This window comes from Primulina tabacum, chromosome 5 (genome assembly GCF_025594145.1).
Source record: "Primulina tabacum isolate GXHZ01 chromosome 5, ASM2559414v2, whole genome shotgun sequence".
Lineage (NCBI taxonomy): Eukaryota > Viridiplantae > Streptophyta > Magnoliopsida > Lamiales > Gesneriaceae > Primulina > Primulina tabacum.
The window spans coordinates 8,709,696-8,733,217 of record NC_134554.1 but is presented as its reverse complement, the minus strand read 5'-3'; the positions used below and the strand labels follow the sequence as shown (position 1 = coordinate 8,733,217).

The following is a 23,522-nucleotide window of genomic DNA, read 5'->3' as shown; positions in this document are numbered from 1 at the left end:
AAGGAAAAAACATAATCTTACTTCTAGAAAAAGTATTATTTAAAAAAAAAGTTATTTTAGTATTATATGTTAGTTGTCCCACATTAGTTGGATAAAATACTTAGGAATTGTATATATGGTCTTGGACAATCCTCAATCATTGAGCTAATTTTTGGAGTTAAATTAGATCCAATTTCCAATCTTAACATATTTAACAATTGGTGGCGGTCTTTTTCATCTTGGGGCCAATTTCATGACTTTCTCAGCGTCATTCCTTTCCCTGCAAGTTGAGGCTCACATGTATGCACAAATTTAAATTTGGTAAAATGCCCCTTCAAATGCATGAAAAATACATTTATAAGATAATAAATTTATGCTTCCATAAATTAGTATCTTTCGTTATTATAACATTTTTTCTCGACCCAAAGTTGGTGCAGTTGTCCACATGCATGAAATTTTAATGATTCGTATAATTAATTAATATTAGTGTTTCGTAGCATGATACATCCGTAGACGTTAATTTTTTATATTAAATAATATTTTTGTGACGTTCTAAAGATTACTTCTAAAATCTTGTATATATGTTTTTTTAATAATTTAATAAATTTACGTATTATTAAATTAGATATTGGTATCAAGTCCACTCCAAAAAAAGGCCTCACTCTTTATCATACATCATGAGATATTGACACAACTATTTGAAATATGTGTTGCATGTTTCGTGGATCATATTAATTCCAATGTACAAAAGTTGACAACAAAAATAAAACTTACTTCCCCAAAAATATAAAAACTATGTAAAAGATAACAACCCATTAACCCTATTATCTAACAATAATCAGAAATTACTAAATGATTGCAATTTGTTAAACCATACAGGTTTCACTTGTTTAAACGATACTCAAGGCATGCATGTTTAATACAGATTTATTTCTTCACAAATATATATATGATCATTGTATATATCGGAGTGGCGACATACATTTACATATATACACACAGAGAGATATTGATTACAAGATTCGGGGTTTTCGGGGATGATTTTGTACCTTGGAAGGCGAATTTTGCCCCCCAACACCCCCCCCACCCCCCCAATGTCTTAAATTCCAACTCCGTATCTGCTTGAAAATTTGCATGAGTAAATGTCCTGTAGTTTGAGCCTTCAATCATAGCATCTTCGGTCGGAAAGACGAAATACCCGATTGAAATCTGCATCATGTCTCCTACATTGACAACAAGAGTGTCCCGACTCGGTTTCACTTCGAACCATTTACTCCCCTGGCGAATTTGAAGCCCTCCTACATGATCTTGATGCAGCATTGAAAGAACCGAGCTGTCCGTGTGTTCGCCAAAGCCCCACCTCAGCTCCGACAACGGACACCAGGGGTATCGATACACACGTAAAAGTCCGGAGGCCATTGATAAATAGGACTTCGATTTTGTGGGAGAAAACTTGAGGTCCTCGGCCATGGTTTTGAATATTTTCTCTGCCACCAAAGACTGTTGGTTTCCATATTCCTCTGATAAAGCCCATTAGGCACCTGACAAAAAAACTAACGATGAATCCCTTTTCGATCGAGAGAGAACTTGTATTAAAAAAATTTACTTAAATAAAACAATCAAACTCGAGCTTCAAAAAGAGAAGCGTTTTAATCTAATAACTAATAAGTTGGGTGCTAGAGCATGTGCCCAACGAACCAATTTGTGCTTGTGAGATTTATATATTATGACACCGACTATCTGTGTATACATGCATGCTCACACATAGATCATAAAGACTTGAAATTCGTATTAGCCAAAATGATTATGGCTGTACAATGGTTGTGTTGGTATATGTTACTGATACTTGGCCCATATATAGTTGGCCCATGTAATGCTGGTCCATATGTGAAAGTTGCATATTAGTCTAGGAGTTTACACACTTACATACACGCTCCTTGCTTTGTATATATAGGATCTTGTACGACTCATTTGGTGGTTAACAGAACTAATACAAGTTTCTTCATTTTCCTCATGTGGCGGTTATCTGTTTAACATGGTATCAGAGCCAGGTTTTTTGTTCGCGAAGCTCGTTTCCGTCACGGATCTTAGTTCGCAGCTGATTTTAGACTCAATCGATTGAGATCGTTGAGTGTTTCATTTTGTACTTGCATTTTTTTCCCAGCTTCTACAGGATAGATCCATGGCCACCAATAACTTCAACGATCCTCTGTTCTTACACCCATCCGATGCTCCAGGTATGACTATTGTTAGTGAACAATTGACAGGGGTTGAAAATTATGGCATTTGGAGTCGTGCTATGTTAATTGCACTTCGTGCGAAGAATAAGATAGCATTCATTGATGGAACATGCGTACGCCCAGCGGAAGGAAGTATTACCTTGAACCAGTGGGAGAGATGCAATGCCTTGGTTCTATCCTGGATTATGAATTCTGTTTCAAAAAGTATTTTCAGTGGAATTGTATATTCGAGCGATGCTTCTGTTGTTTGGTCAGATTTGAAAGACCAATTCGATAAAGTGAATGGTTCGAGAATTTTCTCTATTCACCGAGAACTTGGGAAGCTGACTCAGGGAAACAACACAATTTCAGTGTATTTTTGTAAGCTCAAGCAATTGTGGGATGAATACAGTTCCTTGGTCATTATGCCGTCATGTGAATGTGCTGCAGCAAGGAAGTATGTTTAACATGATCAACAACATCGTCTATTACAGTTTATGATGGGTCTTAATGATAGCTATATGCATGTTCGAAGCCAAATATTGATGATTACGCCTCTTCCAACAGTTAGCCAGGCATTTTCCTTGCTTTCTCAAGAGGAATCTCATTGCATGTTGTCTTCAGTAGATCAACCTACCTCAATTTTCTACGCAAGACAGGGACGAGGCGATGAGCGGCGAAGGGAAGTGCTTACATGTAAACATTGTGGATGGAATGGGCATATTAAGGCTCATTGCTTTAAGTTGATAGGATATCCTCCAGGCCACAAGTTGTACAAACCACAACAGGGCAGAGGAAACTCTCCACGATTTAATCGAGAGTTTGACAAACCTAAGATGAAAACTATGGCCCACAATGTTGCTGGAATTGACAATGAGGTGTCACCAAAGATCACTACTGGAGCTGGTTCCAGTTTTACCCCAGCACAATATGCTGAGATATTGCAACTACTGGGAGGTACCACCCTACACTCATCAAACATTAATGATGCTGAAATTTTGCAGGCATCGGACACCAATGTTGTGAACATGGCTGGGCAATTTCATGGACCTGCCTCTACAGATTGGATCATTGACACAGGGGCCAATGAGCATATGACCGGTAATTATTCATTGCTGCGTGGTCCTAAATCTTTGTGTTCTTCCCCTAGTTCCGTGAGATTGCCAAATGGGGTTCAACTCTTAGTTAGTGCTAAAGGATCCGTGACTATTTTAAACAACACTATCATTCACGATGTGTTATATGTTCCCAACTTTCATTTCAACCTCCTTTCCGTTTCTAAGTTCACAAAATCCCATGACTGTTATGTCACATTCTACTCTCACTGCTGTATATTTCAGGACCGCAAAAGTGGGAGGATAGTTTGGATTGGTAGGGCTCAACATGGACTTTACTACCTGTCATCAATATCATCAGCACCATCCCAGCCCTCACAAGTTGCACACCATATAGCCTTTAATCTCCCTCAATGTAATACTTTCATATTATGTACCTCTGTTAGTCATGACTTGTGGCATCAACGATTAAGGCATATGTCTCTTACTCGAATGCAGATGTTACCTTTTTTGTCAAAGAACATAGATTTGTCTCATTGTGGGATTTGTCCCAAATCAAAACAAACAAGATTGAGTTTTCCTAAAGCTAGTTTGTCCAAATCCTCTACTTTGTTTGAACTCGTACATATGGATATTTGGGGTCCATTTCGAACACCCACATATAATGGGGAGAAATATTTTTTGACCATAGTGGACGATTTTTCCAGGGGGACATGGACATATCTTATGCAATCCAAATTGGACATCTTTAGACTCTTAAGCCAATTTTTTGTTATGGTTACCACTCAATTCTCCTTCAAGGTCAAAACCATTCGAACCGATAATGCTTCTGATTTCTTTAAAGTTGAGTGTGGATCGTTATTTTTATCCCTTGGGATTTTACATCAAAGCTCCTGCCCATATACTCCTCAACAAAACGGAGTAGTGGAAAGGAAACATCGCCATATCCTTGACTTGGCTCGAGCTCTATATTTTCACTCCTCGGTTCCCCTCCGTTTTTGGGGAGATTGTGTCCTTACTGCTGTATATCTCATAAACCGTACTCCCAGCCCCCTCCTCACTAACAAAACTCCTTTTGAAGTCATTTTTGGCAAGACACCTTCCTATACACATTTGAAGGTCTTTGGTTGTCTTTGTTATGCATCATCTTTGCATGCCTCTCATAAATTCTCTCATAGAGCCAAAGCTTGTGTGTTTCTGGGCTATTCCACTCTTCAAAAGGGATACAAAGTGTTAGATCTTGACTCAAAAAGAATCTTCATCTCAAGAGATGTTGTTTTTCATGAATCAATTTTTCCATTTGTTGTAAGGTCTCGGCCTGAACCTATATTTCCTAAGCCCAACTTGTTCTTAGATTCCTCTGTACTGGAAGATCAAACTTCCTCTGCTGATCTCACCTCTTCATCCATTCCTGTCACAGACACTGGTGATGGACCTTTAATTCCCTTGAGAAAATCTTCTCGAATTGTTCACCCGCCCATTTGAACGAAAGATTTTTCATGTCCCACATTATCTCACCCTTCCACTAACCCTTGTCACTATCCTATTTCTAATCATATCCATTACTCAAATTTTTCTCAGTCATATCGAAGTTTTTTGACTGCCCTTTCCTCCATTCCTGAACCACGATCTTACAAAGAGGCAGTCATGGATCCTAGGTGGAAGCATGCAATGGATTTGGAACTCGCAGCTCTCGATTCTAACCACACATGGGATGTCGTTGATTTACCTCCCTATGCCAAGCCGATAGGGTGTCGATGGGTATATAAGCTGAAACTCCTGCCCAATGGAAGTGTTGATAAATTCAAAGCACGGCTAGTTGCTAAGGGGTACACACAACAAGCTGTGGTTGATTTCCATGACACGTTTTCTCCCACTGCTAAAATTACTACCATCCGTTGTCTCTTCAGCGTAGCAGCCGTCCGAGGTTGGAGTTTATTTCAAATGGACGTTGCCAATGCCTTTCTCCAAGGCGACTTGGATGAAGAGATCTTTATGCAACTACCTCTCGGCTATCATGTCCAAGATCAGAACAAAGTATGTAGACTCCGCAAATCCTTGTATGGGCTTAAACAAGCTTCCCGACAATGGAACCAAAAGTTTGCTGCCGTGATGATTGAAGCTGGATTTGTGCAATCTCAGCATGATCATTCCTTGTTCACTCATCATAATGCTCATGTCACCACACTTTTAGTGGTTTATGTTGATGATATCGTCATCACTGGTAATGATATGGAGGCAATTACTGCATTGAAGAAGTTCTTACACTCTAGACTTGAGCTTCGAGATCTTGGTCTGTTGAAATATTTTTTGGGAATTGAAATAGCCCGTTCCACCAGTGGTATACTCCTCAATCAACGGAAATATGCTTTAGATCTTCTTGCAGATGCTGGAGTTCTTGGAGCCAAACCTTTTGACACCCCAACTGAACAACATCAGAAACTCACCTCTCATGACTTTGATATCTTACTTCCTTCTACATTGGCCAGTGCCTCTGATATTTTGCTAGCTGATCCAGACTCCTTTAAACGATTGGTTGGACGCCTGATATATCTAACCATCACTAGACCTGATATATGTTATGCAGTTCAAAGATTGAGCCAGTTCATGCACGCTCCTAAACGATCTCATATGGATGCTGCCATGCGAGTTGTCAAGTACCTCAAAGGATCTCCTGGCATGGGGATTTTTCTGTCAGCTCAGAGTGCCCTGAAATTATCTGCCTACTGTGATTCAGATTGGGCTTCATGCCCCATGACACGTCGATCATTAACAGGTTTATGCATTAAATTGGGTGATTCACTTGTATCATGGCGCACCAAAAAACAAAGCACCGTCTCAAGATCGTCTGCCGAAGCTGAGTATAGAGCCATGGCTCCCACTTCGTGTGAGATAGTTTGGATACAAGGATTGTTGTCTGATATGGGGGTATTTTTCGTCGAACCTACCAAGTTATACTGTGATAATCATGCGGCTTTGCACATTGCTGCAAATCCCATGTTTCACGAACGTACGAAGCACATCGACATTGATTGTCACCTCATTCGTGATAAGATTAAAGCAGGCTCTTTTCAGACCGCATATGTGGTTTCCTCCCAGCAGCTAGCTGATCTTTTCACCAAAGGGTTAGGTGCTACTCAACATCATCTTCTATTGTCCAAGCTTGGTGTCCAGAACATGTTCCACGCTTGAAGGGGGCGTGTTGGTATATGTTACTGATACTTGGCCCATATATAGTTGGCCCATGTAATGCTGGTCCATACGTGAAAGTTGAATATTAGTCTAGGAGTTTACACACTTACATACACGCTTCTTGCTTTGTATATATAGGATCTTGTACGACTCATTTGGTGGTTAACAGAACTAATACAAGTTTCTTCATTTCCCTCATGTGGCGGTTATCTGTTTAACAGGTTGACAATCATCTTACTGATGATTTTTTGAGGTATGAGAAAGTTCAGAGAATTTAGAATAAAGGTAAAACCAGTTACAGAAGAATGAATAAAAATTCCACGATTTGATCTTGGTAGAAAATACTTGAATTCTGAAATTTTATATCATCTTAAAGAGAATTATATTCATCTATCAATCAAACCGTAGTTGAATGGTGTAGCTGAGCGTTGTCACCGGGGCTTGTTAAACATGGTTCGGTCCATATACTGTACCTTCGGTGTAATTTTGGAGTAACGCACTTAAACTATTGCACATTTGTTAAACTATTGCACATGAATTGTTAGGTTAGGACAAATGAGAGTTTGTTAGTGTAGATAACCAACAAACAAACTATTGAGATAGATAAAGTACGTGTGAATATGATTATATAATTATTGGTAATCACGAAACACATTTCTTGTTGACTACAGAATCAAAAATATCTGATGCTGGTCTTGGACCGATTTGAGAAGATTGATCATGATCACATTAACTAAAAACCAATATTAATTTTTTTATTCTGACATTATTGTGTTCTATTAGCACTGATCATGAAAAGAAAAATACACATACAAATAGGTATTTGTATGATACATTTGCCCTAAATTCTACGAGTGTCGATAATTGTACACCACTAAACACTGTTTGGCATTGAAGTTCTATCCAATGGACATTGCATTATGGCTGCTTGTTTTCTAACTGATCTGCAAGGGTCACAAGGTTTCGAGTTCGATATATTCATAAGAATAGGAGCTTGTAGAGGATTCGTCGGTTCCACTCACACATTGATGCCCTATAAGTTCCATCAGATAATAACCCAATGAATTTATAGCTTGAATTTTATATCTTTAAAGTTTATTATCTTCTATTATACATTATTAATTATCAAATTGCACTAAGCAAAGACATAAACATTAGTATATAGTGCATAAATAATGGAAATAAGACTTACCTGAAAGATTCAAGCCATGGATTTTCATACTTGTACTGAGTTATCTTCTCAAGAGGAGGATTAAAACCCTCTAACCAGTGCAGGTTTTGCGAGCAAGGGCGTGCTTGTTGAGCGTTTCCGGCCAAGCTTATCGGGGCTGCCCCAAAAGTACTGTATCGGCCAGTCGAATATGGCTTGTTTGCATTCGAAACTGAGTGAGAAAACCTCAACAGCACAATCAAGAATCTTGCTCAACAACTCAGATATTCCACTCCATGGTTGACCAGCCCCATTCCCTGGAAGATTCACTCATCTTTTCCGGCTTGCTGCCCAGCAAATCCACGACAGGCAGCGAATCTGAGCCTGGGACAGATTCAGAATCTGGCATTGGCGGGTTTTTTGGTGGGGTTTCCGCAATGGTCAATGCCGTGGCTTTAGAGGAGGAAAGGCGGGTAGGAGTCGAGGTTGTGTGAATTGGTCATCATGTGGGTGTGTTGGGATTCTTGTTTTGTCTGTGTAGCTTCTTGTGTTGGGAGTAGGTGCATGTTCCTATTTATTTATTGTGTCCCAAATTTGGGAATACTTTTGTTTACCAATTGTTATGTTCTAAACAACGTTTGTCTAAACAACCATGCTTTTCATATAGAGAAATTTTAAATTGGTCGTTAGGTTGGCCTAGTTTCAATTTTGGTCCGCCAAATTTGAGTGTTAATGCACTTACTTGCATCTTTTGTAATTTTAGCCTCTTTTTTTCGGTTGAGTGATGACATAATACGTTATTATGTTGATATGGTCAGGGTATTATAGACGTGTCTGGTTCGAAGATTATACACAGATAAAAAAAATCGAAAAAGTTGTTAAACTAAAAAATACATGTTTTACGTTTGAGAATATAATTTTATTCTCATGAAATTTTAAACTTTTGTTTTGTCACACAAAATTTTCCTTTTTTATTTTCAGTATGTACATATGTTTAGTGCAACCATCGTTCAATTTTCAAGTTGATCGATGGGTTGGAGCTACTATTTTATTTTTATTTATTTAGTAAAAATATAGGTTTTATTATTTGGGGTAAAAAAAACTCGATGATAGTATGGTTTTGTGAAAAACATTTAATTGGATGAACTAGCTAGGAGGCAAACAGCTCCAACGCTAAATTTATGAAGTTTCATATAATATTTTAATATATAAGTTTTATTCAATAAATATAAAAATATATCCAACAAATATTTAAAAAATCCTAACAAAATTATTTCTCCTCTCGAATTGGTATCTTGGAAAAGTTACGTTGTGTTATTATGATTCTGTGTCTCTTGGAATTCTTTCACGGTTCAAATTAAATGTTCTGGTTGAGGAATTCCTTAGTCACATCAAAGAACTTATGTAGTGATGCAATTTGGTATTTCCATTTTCTTCTTTTGTTCCTGTTAGATTCGGGGATCAATTAACTTTCATATTAAATATGTCGAAAATCTATCATATATACAATAAATCCAGCGATTTATATTGTGATATGTTACTGAGTATAGCATAAACTTCATCACCCTAAACATACAGATATATATATTAATGTCAAAATGACTAATACACAAAATGCACACGTACAGTTACAGCTAAACCCTTCTTGCAATACGAACCAGTGAGGCGGTCATCTTCCCCGGGATGCATCGAGCCGACTCGGCTGTCGAATACCTCGGAAGACCAGACAAACGATCGTCGAACCGGCCATTTGATGGGATCGACGAAGAAGAGCGCGTCGAAAAGCTTGAAGCCACGAATTCTCCATCAGTCAAATACCCAAACCTAGAACTGATATTTTGTTTGCTTCTTCTCTTGCTTGGTATCAAAACTACCTTGATGATCTTCCTCACCGTTTTCTCCAGGATCCAAATTTTCGATGTTTTCGGCGTCGACCCTTTACAGTCACTATGATCCATGCTAGGAAGATGATGGCTCGAGCTGTGCATTGATGGAGGAGGGGTCAATGGGGGTATCATTTGTTCTTGTTGTGGATTCTTGGGCGTGCCGGGGCGCATCTCCCACTCGAAAGGAACCGTAGCTTGACACGACCGGTCGAGTACGTGAGACGAGTGTCCGATGGAAGACTGCCTGGAATGAATCCTGCCAATGCAAAATCCATCGCCCTCAAACACAGATGCTGGTTTCTTTATCATGATCAAGAAAGTATTTCACCACCCTTGAATTCTTTTTTTGGATAGAAACGTGTTCGATTCTTGCGATATTAGCTTCTTTTCAAAGCGGTGGCCTAGGATTTATGATTTTGCAAGTGCATGTAAGTGAACATAAATAAGCCAGGAAAGGTTTTTGTCCTGGTTCAAAGGCGAAAGATGAGAATCGAGGGCACATGATCGCAGGGACACTAATTATCATTAGGCGGATAATTAGTGAATGATTTTTTTACATTACATAATTAGTGAAGGATTTATGGATCTTTGTTTATTTTATTTTATTTTATTTCGCTTTAATGGTAAGCGTGTATTTGGATTGAAATTTAGTTTCGAATTATAATATAAATCAATTAAAATGATGGCCAAAGAAATGGTAATCTATCCATCAATTTATTTCCATTAACAATTTTATTTTTAATATATTTCTCCATCGAAATTTTTATTATTAACTTTAATTAAATATACTAAATTATTATATTCTCATATAGATGTGTGTGTGTGTCGATATAATAATAATAATAATATATATATAATTATATAAATGAAAAAATCCATGAATTAGTGATTTATAGTAGTCCATTAATATCTTATGAATTTTCCTCTTTTTGTAATGAACAAGCAAAGGAACCATCTTAACTTTAACTGCTCACGTTAACCATTTTGATAACTACAAAGCAAAAAACAATTCATGTGCAATGGCGTAGTTTTCAAGCCAAATAATTTAAATTATTTTCATTAGTGTTATGCTTATGAATCAATTTTAAATAAAAAGGGTATATATATCCTAAGCTTATTATTTAATTGAGTAAATTATTTCTAACCTCCTCGGGAAACTGGTCTACCCAGGTATTTCGATAATTACATGGTATGGACCTTTTGATTGTCAACTCTTTTTAGCCACAAGATTCAGACTCCTAAAATATTTGGCAAATGCAATATAATTAATCATCTTACTCTTTTCGGTTCAACCGACCATTTTATGGATTAAAATAAAATGGGCTGCTTCAAAGTTCTTCAAGTGGCAAATGGACAGTTAGGCAGTTGATAAATATTTTTTTTATGTATTTAAAGACAGATCATTTGATAGATCAGAAAAGAATAATTGTTCGTCTTAAACTTTATTAAAAAAAATATTAATTTTTTTAGTAAATATTGGAAATGGAAGTGCATTCACCTCATTAATTGTCATCATCCAATATAAATTCTGTTTGAAAATCAAATTTGTGAACTTAAAATTCATCATTTCAAATACATCAAGTCAATTAGTGTAGAGTTATCGAACTTTACTTCGAAATTCCCGTTTTTATTTTTGTTTTGTTTCATGGGATCAGCCCACACAATGTGCTGGAACCAAACAAATATCTCGATGAAAAGTTAAACACATCTTTAAGCTTGAAAAAAGGTGTGTGAACTTAGAAATTAATTAAATAGCAGAGGATTACAAGTCCAAAGGTCATCTCTTCTCTTCTCCAAGACTTTGATGTCCCACGTTCATGGCTCCTCCATGCTGTAATCCACCTCACGCCGTTGCCCCTCTTCTCCTGTCGGCCGGTGTTTTGGCTTGACGACTATAGGTGGTCTGGAAAGGAGGCATTTGAGTTTTTTGTTTTAATGTCAATAATCAAGATTATTGACTCACTTTTCATTGGCAAAAACTTGTGTGAGACGGTCTCACATGTCGTATTTTGTGAGACGGATCTCTTATTTGTGTAATCCAATTTTTTTGTCTTACTTTTTATTGTGATTATGGGTAGGGTTGACTCGTCTCACAGATAAAGATTTGTTTCATTTGTTCAAATTGTCACTTGACCGTATCTGTTCGACGAGGTTATATAATGTCTTGGTTAATTAGATTTTGTTGAAGCCATCAATGGCATGTCGAATCGATTGTAGAAATTATTTGCACTTGAAGGGACTATAACAAATGTCATGTAATTTTTTGTCCTTGGATCTATACTTGCATCGGACTTATTATACTTCGTTTGGTTTTTTACTGATATATTTATCAAAATTGGAGATACCTATTTTCTGTTGTGTCAATGGATTTTAATGAAAATAAATACTGAGATTTTTTATGGTTAAAAAAATAGGTTTGCTAAATGGTATGAAAAACAAATAAAGGGGGGTGTATTGGTTATAGACTTTTAATGATTTTATGGAGTTTAAAAGTCTAGAGGTATTCAAACTAGACTTTTATATACTCCATAAAAGTTTAGTGGTATTCAATGTAAACTTTTGTAGAATTTTAAAAAGTCATGTGGTATTCAAATTTGACTTTTAAAAACTCTATAAAAGTCTATAGGTATTCAAAATGTCAATAGACTTTTAATGACTCTATGGAATTCTATTAAGTACAAGAATTATAGCCTAAGGTACAACAATAAAATGTCAACAAAAGTCTTTGATTCAATCTAAAGATTTGGATGTACATTTAATTGAGAAATCTCCCAAATTCAATACAAACTTTCATTCTTTTCTCATCTATTTATTTTTTCTTTTATTTGTACTTTTTAAAAACATAATTAAAATTTAAACTTTTTATTAATTATTATATAACATTTTATTTTTAATTATTTTCTTTAATTTTAGTTAATCTATATATTAAATTATTGTATAAGCAAACCGATACTATACCAAAATTTTCGGTATACCGAACCAAAAAAACCTTACATTTTAAAAAAATTTATAATTTATTGTTTTAAAATATTATATATTTTAAAATTTTGTATATTTTTCCGGTATTTCGGTATATACCAAAATTTTCAAATTGGATATCGTTACCATACCGAAAAATTCGGTATTGTTACCGTACCGTATCGAAATCTTCGGTATACTTAAAATTCGGTAAATTCAATATTTTTTTATTATGGTAATCTCGGTATACCGAAAATTCGGTATTTTTTCCCACCCCTAACAGGGCTTGTATTGGTATGTGCTATATTACACAATTTTCTTTGAAAGAAGTGTCAATTTGATGAATTTCAAATTGAACTAGATAATGAAGCTCAATTGTCTTCATCAGCACAAGTTTATGAAGGTGACGACTTTGATCAGTTATTTAATACTCAAAAACAACAACGAGCAAATGCTAATGCATGGAGGGATATCATAGCCAATGGAATGTAGAATGATGTTGATCAAATTGTCAGTAATGATTAGATTTTTTTTGTAAAAGACTACTCATTATTTTGAGTGTTCTATTAATAAAATTTTATTATGAACTTATAAAAATATTATTCATTAATATGTTGAATTGACATAAAGAGTTGAAATTTTGATTTCAATAAATTGGATAGTTCATTTGTCGTTTTTCACAAATTAAATTGATTTAACTTTTAAGTAAATAAAATTCATTTAAATTCATAAATAAAAAAAATAATTTAAAATTGAAGATGTTATCTATGTCCAATAATTATTTTAAAGAAATTAATAAAAAATAAATCACAATTATAAACTACAAAATTCACATAATTCTATGAAAAAATTTACAAAAGTCTACAAAAATCTTGAAAAAAAAAGTCTATAAGAGTCTATGAAATTTGTTTTACAATTCTATGAGATTCCATAAAAGTCAATAAAAATCTATCAACTCCACAAAAGTCCATCATTTAAAAAAAGTCATTAAAAATCTTTGAAAGTATATAATGAATACACCCCCCAAAGAAAATATAGACAAAAAAGTGGGTAAAAGCGAGAGAGTTGATTGAGACCATGTCCAATTATCGACGAATCAGCGCGATGAAGTGCGCGCTTCATTGGCCCTTTGGATTCCTCACCTTCCAAGGAGTGAGCATCCGCCGGCAAGAAAGATGATGGGTCGAGAGTGTCAGGATTAATCTCAATTTTTTAAAATTTTAAAAATCATAAAAAATAGGACGGCTATTTTATAAAATCTAATCATTTGTCTATAAATAAATCCCCGTTTTGATTTTATTTTATATACAATCTTCAATATATTTTTCACATGCATTCTTCAATATTTCTCATGTCAAACACGAACTCTTCATCATTGAATGATGAAAATCTATCCTACCCCGTCATCAACCAATTACTCCTCTCGTCAAGACGAACAACAACCCAAAGATTATTCGCACGCCCTAGTGTAGTACTTGATTTGGGGAGTCAAGCCGCATAGATGGATATAAACGGAAAAAAAAAATCGATAACGTGTCGTTGGGTTGAAAAAAATTATTAGAAAATTACTTCACTGATAATATCATAAACATCGAGAATGAATTCCGAAGGCAATTCTGAATTTGGAGATCTTTGTTTTTTAGAATTTTGAAAATTTTACAAAATAATGAGCATTACTTTTTCCGATGGAGAGAGGCAACCAATAAGCTCGGGTGATCATCGCTTCATAAAGTTTCAGCCGCGATCCAACTACTTGCCTACGATGTTGCAGGCGATGTTGCTAAAGAATACCTGAAGATGGGTGTATCGATATCATTGGGATGTTTGAGCAATAATTGAGGTAACTAACATATGTAGTTGTTGCGGGGATTTCCCGATATTCTTGGAAGCTTTGATTGTATGCACTAGGCTTGGAAGAATTGTCCAACATCTTGGACAGTACAATATCAGAGTGAATACCGAAAAGAACCTCCAATCATAATAAAGGTGGTTGGATCGAGATATTAATGGATTTGACATATATATTTCGGTGTTTCGAGATGCAACAACGATAACGTGCTGGAGAGGTCGAATTTGTTCTTAAACATTACAAATGATTAATATCTTCCAATGCAGTTTTAGGTGAACGGGAACGAGTACACATGAAATACTACATTGTCGATGATATTTATCCATTTTGGGCTGTCTTTGTGAAAATCATATGTTAGTCCTCTTGCAAACACAAAAGATTTTTACACAATATCAAGAAGAGTGAGAAAAGATGTTAAACGATCATTTGGTGTACTTCAAGCACGTTAACATGTAGTGAGAGATTTATCTCGAATGTGAGATCCTGATGATTAATATTTTATACTGAAAACTTGTTTCATTCTCTATAATATAATTGTAGACGACGAAAATATGATATGCTGGAAGATTGTGATTTCTTATCTCGATATGATGGATATATACCCCCTAATATTGTCTTCTCGAAGGATCCTACCGTAGAGTTCAACGTTTTTCTGGAACGACGCGTCGACATCCGGAATCGAGAATTCACCAAAGACTTCAAAAAGAACTTGATCAAACATATTTGAAGTTTACATGAGAATGCATAGTTGAATTCTCCAACTTTTTAATTATGTTTATTTAATTTTTTAAAATATACCCATTTTTTCTAATTAAATGTAATTTTTAAAATTATGTTTTAAAATTTAATTAAATGTAGTTGTAATTTTTAATAATTATGTTTTTAAATACAAAATATTTAGACTGAATTAAAAATTATAATTCAACATCATCTCTGCATTGAATAACCATGAGACGATTTTATCACATCACCATGAAATGATGTTACAATTTTATGTCACCTTAAACATCTTCTATGGTAGATGAACTAAAACAACAATATTCTAACGTGAGTAGCCGACAAGGTAGGGCATTTTTTAGATTATTTACCTTAAATTAGCACTATTACATTTTATTGGTTTATTTCATCTTACCCATGTGAGCATTGCCCCCATGATAAGATGGATGGCCAAGATTTGCCCATGCATGTATAGGACCCACTTTTTTTTTAAAATTGTATGTGTTGCAAGATCTTATCCGTTGAAATAAAGTTAGGGTAGTGCTCACATAAGTAGGATCTCATTAACTCATTTCCTTGCTCACAAGTTGTTTACCGTACGGGCAAAGGGCGTGCTTTTTTCTTTGGATTATATATCTAAATGTTGATTGGTATGCGATATACATATGCATATTAAAATTTTATATTTTAAATAATTTTGTTATGATCATTTTAAAATTATATTATAACATGATATTTATATATGATATATAAACGTACTAAAATAAGTTTATTATGATATTTTTATTTAAAAAAATGAAATGTTTTTTTTTAAATGAGAAAATAAATATTTTTTATTTTTATTAAAAAAATATCGTAAATCATGACATCAAAATTAGTATATTCTGAGCTTTTATCAAATTCCTAATATTTTGCAAATTTGGGGATAGGTGAATAATGTGTGTGCTATTAAGTTCCCAAGAAAGTAGTTCCAACAAATCAATGAGGATTTTGTTCATGTTACTGGTATGGATAGTGTTATTATTCACTTATCATATGATACGTGTGTTGAGTGGATAAATCATGATCACTCATTCAATAATGATATATGGATGAGTGATTGTGATTCATCATTTAGTACATGTGTCGTGCACTGAGTGAATGAAGATATTATATATATGGATAGCATCTACCAAGCAATGAAGAAGAATTTAAAAATAAAATTGATATTAAAAAAAATCTTACACAAGCTTTTTAAAAATATTTATTTTTCTTGTGGAGTGACTTGTGAGCAATTCGTAACGTCACCCAATTGCTCTTTGATAATTGCATTGAGAAAAACTGGGGTGCAAATATTTGTAAATGTATTTATGAAATTATTTTAAAAAATATAAACTTTTAAATTGAATTTGAAATTTAGTATATGGTTGATTATTATTATCATTAGTATTTATGTGAATAAATATTTTCCATCGATCAGTTATACCAAGTAAACGTTTTATTGAAAAAATATTCATTTCATATTATTACGGAATGTGACCTTTTAATTGTACCACAATTTAAAAGTTTTTTAGATATACAATTAACGTCGACTACAATTTTACTAAATTAAGCAAACATGTATGATCATAGTATCAAATATAAGTTATAAATCTATGCAATCATTCAAAAACAAATTATGTGAAAAGAGCAAATATTATATTTGAAATATTACAATATATAAAACATTTGACTTACATAAATTACATCAATTATACATCTAAAATAACAAGTATTTGATTATGTATTATAATTTTAGATGCGTTTGTATGTATAAAACTTTATGCATTCTTTTCATCTAATGTTTGAGTCGAGTTTTCAATAGCTTAAATTTAAAATAACTTTGTTACGCCTATCTTCAATTTATTGTCTTATATTATAAATCGTTTATTATTATATATAACGAAGTCAAAATTTACTCAATCACAATCCTTGTACAATAGTTTTAGATATGCTTGAGATGAGACGATGAGTTTGGCGTACATATAATCTTAGCGATTGCACACACATTATGTGTAATATAATACGTGAACAATATTATGTATTACACACAATTTGTTATCAAGATAAAATTATAGAGAAACATTTATTATTTAATATAAGAAAAATATAATTATAGTAGTATTATTATATTATAAATATTCATATAAACATATAATAACGAGATTGGTCTAAGACGGGTCTACTAGAATGAAGACCCGCTTGTGGACCCATACAGGCCGAGTTTGAACCCGACTTGTCGGCATCCTTTATACAACGAGTCTATGGCCTGAGAGTGGTAGTATTATGTGGGTGGAGGAGTCTGGTTTGGTGGGCGTGTCCTCTCCATATAAACGCCATTTAAGGCACCACGTTTTACTTTCTTCGAAGTCAGAGTCTCCCCGCAACGCTCTTTCAACTCTCAACCAATTTCATCAATATTTCAGTAAGAGGGAGGGAGAGACTCTGGGATTCGGGAGCCAGTTATTCCGCCGTTTTTGTGTTCATCTTCCGGAGGAGGATCGATAAATCTTTGCTTATTAGGAAATATAGCGTGATCCCAGTTGGGAACCCATGGAACCGACTTCGGAGAAGCTCTCGTCGTTTGATTTCATGGCTGCGTTGTTGAAAGTAGTCAAAATCGACAACTCCAATGGATCGTTGGACGCGGCGCCGGCGATACTGGTTGAGAACAGGGACCTCGTGATGCTGCTCACTACAACGTTTGCGGTGCTGATCGGGTGCGTTGTCGTGCTGGTGTGGCGGAGGGCAGCCGGATCCGCGAAGAAGGCCGAGCCTCCGAGGTTGGTGATTTCGAAGGCCGCGCAGGAGCCGGAGGAAGTGGATGATGGGAAGAAGCAAGTAACCATATTTTTTGGGACACAGACTGGTACCGCTGAAGGCTTTGCTAAGGTAAACTGAAGAAATTTTTTGACCAATTTGGAGGAGCGAAACGAATTTGATATTATTTTGTGATATTCTCCTCGGAAAAAGGGGGATCATGACAACTTCCATCTCTTTAAACTGCAAGTTTCTCGGTGGGCGATGAATCTAGCATTTGAAATAACAAGAATGATCTTGTCAATGATGGGAACAAATTGAAGTGCTTGAGGACTTTAAGAATCTTGTTTGAATTGATAATCATGGGTTATAAAATGGAAATATTTATGATTATGGGTTTCTCGTCTAGTTTTAGCTATGTACTTCGTTGACATTTTTATAAATTTCTTTGATTTTGTTTTTGTAAAGGCTCTGGCTGAGGAAGCTAAAGCACGTTATCAACAGGCCAAGTTTAAAGTGGTTGACTTGGTGAGTTTTGTTTCTCTATTTCTGTTTTACTTTATTTTATTCTTTTCTCCCCTGGGATCAAGTGTTGATCCGGTTCATTTTAATCTTGGTAGGATGATTATGCTGTGGATGATGACGAGTATGAAGAGAAACTGAAGAAGGAAACCTTTGCGTTCTTCTTCCTAGCCACGTGGGTTCATTAATTTTGTAACTAAAAAGTTGGCACTTGCATAAAAGGACATTGCTGTAATGATTTATTGAGTTGGTGAGTTTTGGTTGGATACAGGTACGGAGATGGTGAGCCAACAGACAATGCGGCCAGGTTCTACAAATGGTTTACGGAGGTAAAACCCGTTGAAGAATATCTAATTTTTTGGATTAACCATTGCCACTTCATAATAATATAGCCACAGGTACTGATACTGATGCAATCGAGAACTTATAAATCATAAAGCACGAGTCACATGTAGATCACCCCTCGAATAATAACTAATGTTTTTTGGATTAAGCATTGACCACTTCATAAAAACTATAGCCGCTGGTACTGATAAAACATATAAATCATAAAGCAGTCCACGAGTGCAATCGAGAACATACAAGTCACAAAGAAGTCCAAGAGTCACATGTAGAGCGCCGTTCGAATGGGCGACTGTTGTTTCCAGCTAAACCACTTTCCAGTAATCGCACCAACTTGCAAATCAAGTGATCTTGATTTTCGAGTCAACCATGTGATCGAACAATTTTCATTTTACCAAAAATCATATCAGCAAACAAATACCATGAATGAGTCAGCCTGCTGGCAGAGGCAGTTGTTAATCCTAACAAATTTCTAGGATGTAAAAAATAGAGTCTGAGGTTAATTTCTAAGTTTTGTGACAGGGAAAAGAGAAATCAGATTGGCTTAAGAATCTTCATTATGCTGTATTTGGGCTCGGGAACAGGCAATATGAACATTTTAACAAGGTATCTGCTAGTTTGATACATATATGAGTAGAGGCTAACCTGGCTAGGATTGTTATCTTGTAAACATCGGCTGAAGTGTCTTTTTTTTTGTTTATGTTTGTTTAATAGATTGGCAAAGTTGTGGACGACTTGATTTCTGAGCAAGGTATTTTTTCTGCTCTAGATTGAAGTAAGTTTTGTTTGCTTCAGAATTGTTCATTTGACTGCCGCCTTTCCTTAGTTTTTTGAAAGGTCATTGTCAAAATGAATGTTGGATGTAGAGACAAATTTTTATTAGAGGATATTTTCTCCGTGTTGTTTCTTTTATGGTCTTGCCTTGTGTTTCCATTTCTTACTGGACCAATGCATATTTCAGGTGGAAAGAGGCTTGTTCCAGTGGGTCTCGGAGACGATGATCAATGCATTGAAGATGACTTCACCGCATGGTACTGGGATCATGATTAATAAGTAAAATGAATTTTTATTCTCGATCTTTCAGTTTATCGGATGATTGCTTAAAATAATCATCGCACTTGATGGTAATCTAGGCGTGAGTTAGTGTGGCCTGAGTTGGATAAATTACTTCTTGATGAGGATAAGGCCTCTGGTGCTACTCCCTATACTGCCGCAGTTTTGGAATATCGAGTTGTATTCTATGACCAGACAGATGGATCGGTTATGGAGAATGGCTCAGCAAATGGCAATACCGCTTATGATGCTCAGCATCCTTGCATGTAATGAGAATGCTACCAGTTTCCTTTTTATTTCCTCTTTGGACCATTCTTTCGTACAAATTTAAAGTGGCAATTTATTTTATTTTACTTGACATTTTTATGTTTGTTCTGAAGAGTGAATGTTGCGGTAAGGAGAGAACTTCACTCTCCCGCATCTGACCGTTCGTGCACGCACTTGGAATTTGACATATCTGGAACCGGACTAACGTGAGTCCTGTTTTTACATATTGTACCCATTGCATTCTCTAGATACTGAATGTCCTTTCCGAATCATGAATCGGCTTTTCCCCGACTTTGAACTTTGGGAGAAGGACAAATCTTATTATACTCTAAATGCTTATCCTATTCTGCAGATATGAAACTGGAGATCATGTTGGTGTTTATTGCGAGAATTTGATTGAAACAGTAGAGGAAGCAGAAAGATTATTGAATCTTCCGCCGCAAACATACTTCTCAATCCATGCTGACAAGGAGGATGGCTCTCCACTCTGTGGTGGCTCCTTGCTACCTCCTTTCCCTCCTTGCACTTTAAGGACTGCACTTACAAAATATGCGGATCTCTTGAACGCTCCCAAAAAGGTATATAATGTTGTGTTATCATATTTTCCTTTCACGCAGGGAATAATTATGTCTCAAATGTGTCCGTTTTCTCAGTCTGCTTTGTTCGCATTAGCGGCTTATGCTTCCGATCCAAATGAAGCTGATCGGCTCAATCATCTTACTTCTCCGGCTGGAAAGGTTAGTATAGGTTCATTATGTATTTGGATTACATACTTTTATGCATGATACCAAAGCCAAAAACTAGCATTTTCTCATGGATATGGATGCATCATCAGGAGGAATATGCTCAATATGCTAGCCAGAGAAGTCTACTTGAGGTCATGGCTGATTTCCCATCCGCCAAGCCTCCTCTTGGTGTTTTCTTTGCTGCGGTTGCTCCACGCCTGCAGGCCAGATTTTATTCCATCTCGTCTTCCCCAAAGTGAGTGTTCATCATCCTCTTCCGTCTCTTTCATTATAAAATTTTGAAATTTTTCGTGCAATTTCTGTATGACACATGATCGTCGTGATAATCGATTGTCAGATTTACCTTTATTTTGTTTGGTTTGCCAATTTTTCTGATTCTCATTGCCTCCAATTGTTCTTCCAGAATTTCACCGTCTAGGATCCACGTGACTTGTGCTTTGGTTTACGAGAAAACACCAACAGGGAGAATTCATAAGGGTGTTTGCTCCACGTGGATGAAGGTGTTTTTCCATTATTCCAATAAGATTCCATGTTTTAGTCGTAATTGATTGTTTGAGAAGGTCAAATACAAGCAGTTTTTTTTGTGCTGTTATAAATAGCACTATTCCCCTTGGCACACTGCATCTGCATATGATATTGTAGTCCACTACACTCGCTGCTTCTTATTGTCATGTAGATCATGCACCTTCTTGTCACTTGATTGCTCTTTCTGAAGCCTTGATTCTCAATTGCTACCACTTTCAGAATTCTGTGTCTTCGGAGGAAAGTCCCGAGTGCAGTCGGGCACCTATTTTTGTCCGAACTTCAAACTTCAGGCTCCCTGCTGATCCTAAACTACCAATAATTATGATCGGTCCTGGTACGGGTTTGGCTCCATTTCGTGGTTTTCTTCAGGTTTGTGCAAAATGTTGTCAAATCTTGAATATTGTTTTGAGACTTAAATACAATTTGGATCCTTGATATTTACTGTTTATATTACAGGAGAGATTAGCTCTAAAGGAATCTGGATCGGAACTTGGTCCTGCCACCCTATTTTTCGGATGCAGGAACCGTAAGATGGTTAGTGATTATTTAAGCATTCGTTTCGAGACATTCTTAATGGGTATCATAACGCAACAATATTCACAGTAGCTGCTGCAATTTGCAGGATTTCATCTACGCGGACGAGTTGAACAACTTTGTCGAAGCTGGTGTAGTTTCAGACCTCATTATCGCATTTTCACGTGAGGGAGCCAATAAAGAATACGTGCAGCATAAGATGGTGCAAAAGGTAGGTGTAACTATTTTCACCAGTCATGTTGATTTCTCGAATGGCAAAAATTAATTTCTGTCTTAAGATTGGTGTGGATGGTGAAGCTTTTTTCAGAATTCCATTAAACTTCCACAATTTTCATTCTCCCTAATTTTCTATCTTCAACCGTCTCTCTCTCTAATTAACTATCCAAACAGTGCAAATTATTTAAAACTTTAACATAGTTATAGATATTTCTATATATATGTTATTTTTCATTCAAATTAAATTATTTTCATATAATTAAAAAATGACAAAAACTTGTGTGAAACGTTCTTACGGGTCATATTTTGTGAGACAAATTACTTATTTGGGTCATCCATGAAAAAAATATTATTTTTTATGCTAAGAGTATTACTTTTTATTATAAATATCGGTAGGGTTGATCCTTCTCACATATAAAGATTCGTGAGACCGTCTCACAAGAGACCTACTCTTAAAAAATATGATATGAAATATTATTTTTTTTATACATAAATATTATGGTCCCGCAACACGTGTGTGTTAGCGGCTAGTTTATGTTTATGAGAAAGTTGGAATTCATAATATATTTGAATTGTATGCGGTGAATTACAGGCTTCTGATGTGTGGAATGTACTCTCCATGGGCGGCTGCATTTACGTATGTGGCGATGCCAAAGGCATGGCCCGTGACGTTCACCGAACCCTCCACACCATAGTGCAAGAACAGGTTCGTGGCTCTGATTTTTCTTTTGCGAGGTCCTTCTTTTCTTCCAGTCCCTGTCAATGTATTTCAAACGACAATTTTATGATGAACAACTACTCGGGAGTGTGGGGGGACCTCATTTTATGTACATGGTCTCTTTCTGAATGTGCTATCGTTACTGCGCCTCACTACTAACGTGTATTTTTTCAGGGATCTCTGGACAGCTCGAAAGCGGAGAGCATGGTGAAGAATCTGCAAATGACTGGACGATACCTGCGCGATGTATGGTGACGACAGAAACTAGCACCTGCCTCCATTTGTCAACCTTAACAAAGTAAGCTTGAGCATTGATATGTATATTAGGCAGTTCTTTGTGATTTTTTTCTAAAACTCGAGGAATTCTATTTTTTCAAAAAATATGATTAATGTAATTTTTATATAATAATCATAATATAAATTAATATATTGGGACGATGGTTGGGTATAGTGTTACTCTTCTTTTTTTAAAAAAAAATAATAATAATTGGTTTCTTGTATAATTAATATGTTCATTTTATTTTACTCGGCTCGATTTTGTGGCAAATTTTTATGTTTATTTTATTCAAAAATGGTAATTAAATTATTTTTATTTCGTAAAATAATATTAAAAAGTCAACCTTGGGACATTAGGTGATAGTTGTCAAACTTGACTCAAAGTACTAATAATATGAAAATAAATGTGTTGTTTTACCGATTTCTTGTCTTTTGGTCGATTTCTTGTCTTTTGGTCGAGTGCTTCTCTCGAGAATATTCGTAATCGACATAAATAAATATATATAAAAAAATCGGTATCATAAATATCTACTTACTAAA

General features: G+C 35.4%; 2 protein-coding genes across 2 annotated transcripts; both read left to right on the top strand.

Annotated features, from left to right (window-relative positions):
- Positions 1 to 2,161: 2,161 nt before the first annotated feature.
- LOC142544089 (uncharacterized) lies at positions 2,162 to 2,665 on the top strand. Its single transcript, XM_075651172.1, has one exon. The coding sequence runs from the start codon at positions 2,162 to 2,164 to the stop codon at positions 2,663 to 2,665; it is 504 nt and encodes a 167-aa protein (XP_075507287.1).
- A 14,630-nt stretch (positions 2,666 to 17,295) lies between these two features.
- Positions 17,296 to 23,135, top strand: LOC142546216 (NADPH--cytochrome P450 reductase-like). Its single transcript, XM_075653809.1, has 18 exons — positions 17,296 to 17,915; positions 18,252 to 18,311; positions 18,404 to 18,480; positions 18,577 to 18,634; positions 19,170 to 19,253; positions 19,362 to 19,398; positions 19,609 to 19,678; positions 19,781 to 19,966; positions 20,081 to 20,173; positions 20,320 to 20,545; positions 20,621 to 20,704; positions 20,803 to 20,948; positions 21,117 to 21,213; positions 21,458 to 21,607; positions 21,695 to 21,772; positions 21,861 to 21,983; positions 22,581 to 22,694; positions 22,881 to 23,135. Exons 1-18 carry the CDS (start codon positions 17,577 to 17,579, stop codon positions 22,959 to 22,961), a joined length of 2,103 nt encoding a protein of 700 aa, XP_075509924.1. The 5' UTR covers positions 17,296 to 17,576; the 3' UTR covers positions 22,962 to 23,135.
- Positions 23,136 to 23,522: the final 387 nt, after the last annotated feature.

What these genes read in the sequence shown, in the direction of transcription:
- LOC142544089 (XM_075651172.1), top strand. Translation starts at nt 2,162, where the DNA reads ATGGCCACCAATAACTTCAACGATCCTCTGTTCTTACACCCATCCGAT.
- LOC142546216 (XM_075653809.1), top strand. Translation starts at nt 17,577, where the DNA reads ATGGAACCGACTTCGGAGAAGCTCTCGTCGTTTGATTTCATGGCTGCG. An exon ending in GCGTTCTTCTTCCTAGCCAC is followed by an intron (nt 18,481 to 18,576) that starts GTGGGTTCATTA and finishes GGTTGGATACAG; the next exon opens with GTACGGAGATGGTGAGCCAA. An exon ending in GATGCTCAGCATCCTTGCAT is followed by an intron (nt 19,967 to 20,080) that starts GTAATGAGAATG and finishes TTTGTTCTGAAG; the next exon opens with AGTGAATGTTGCGGTAAGGA.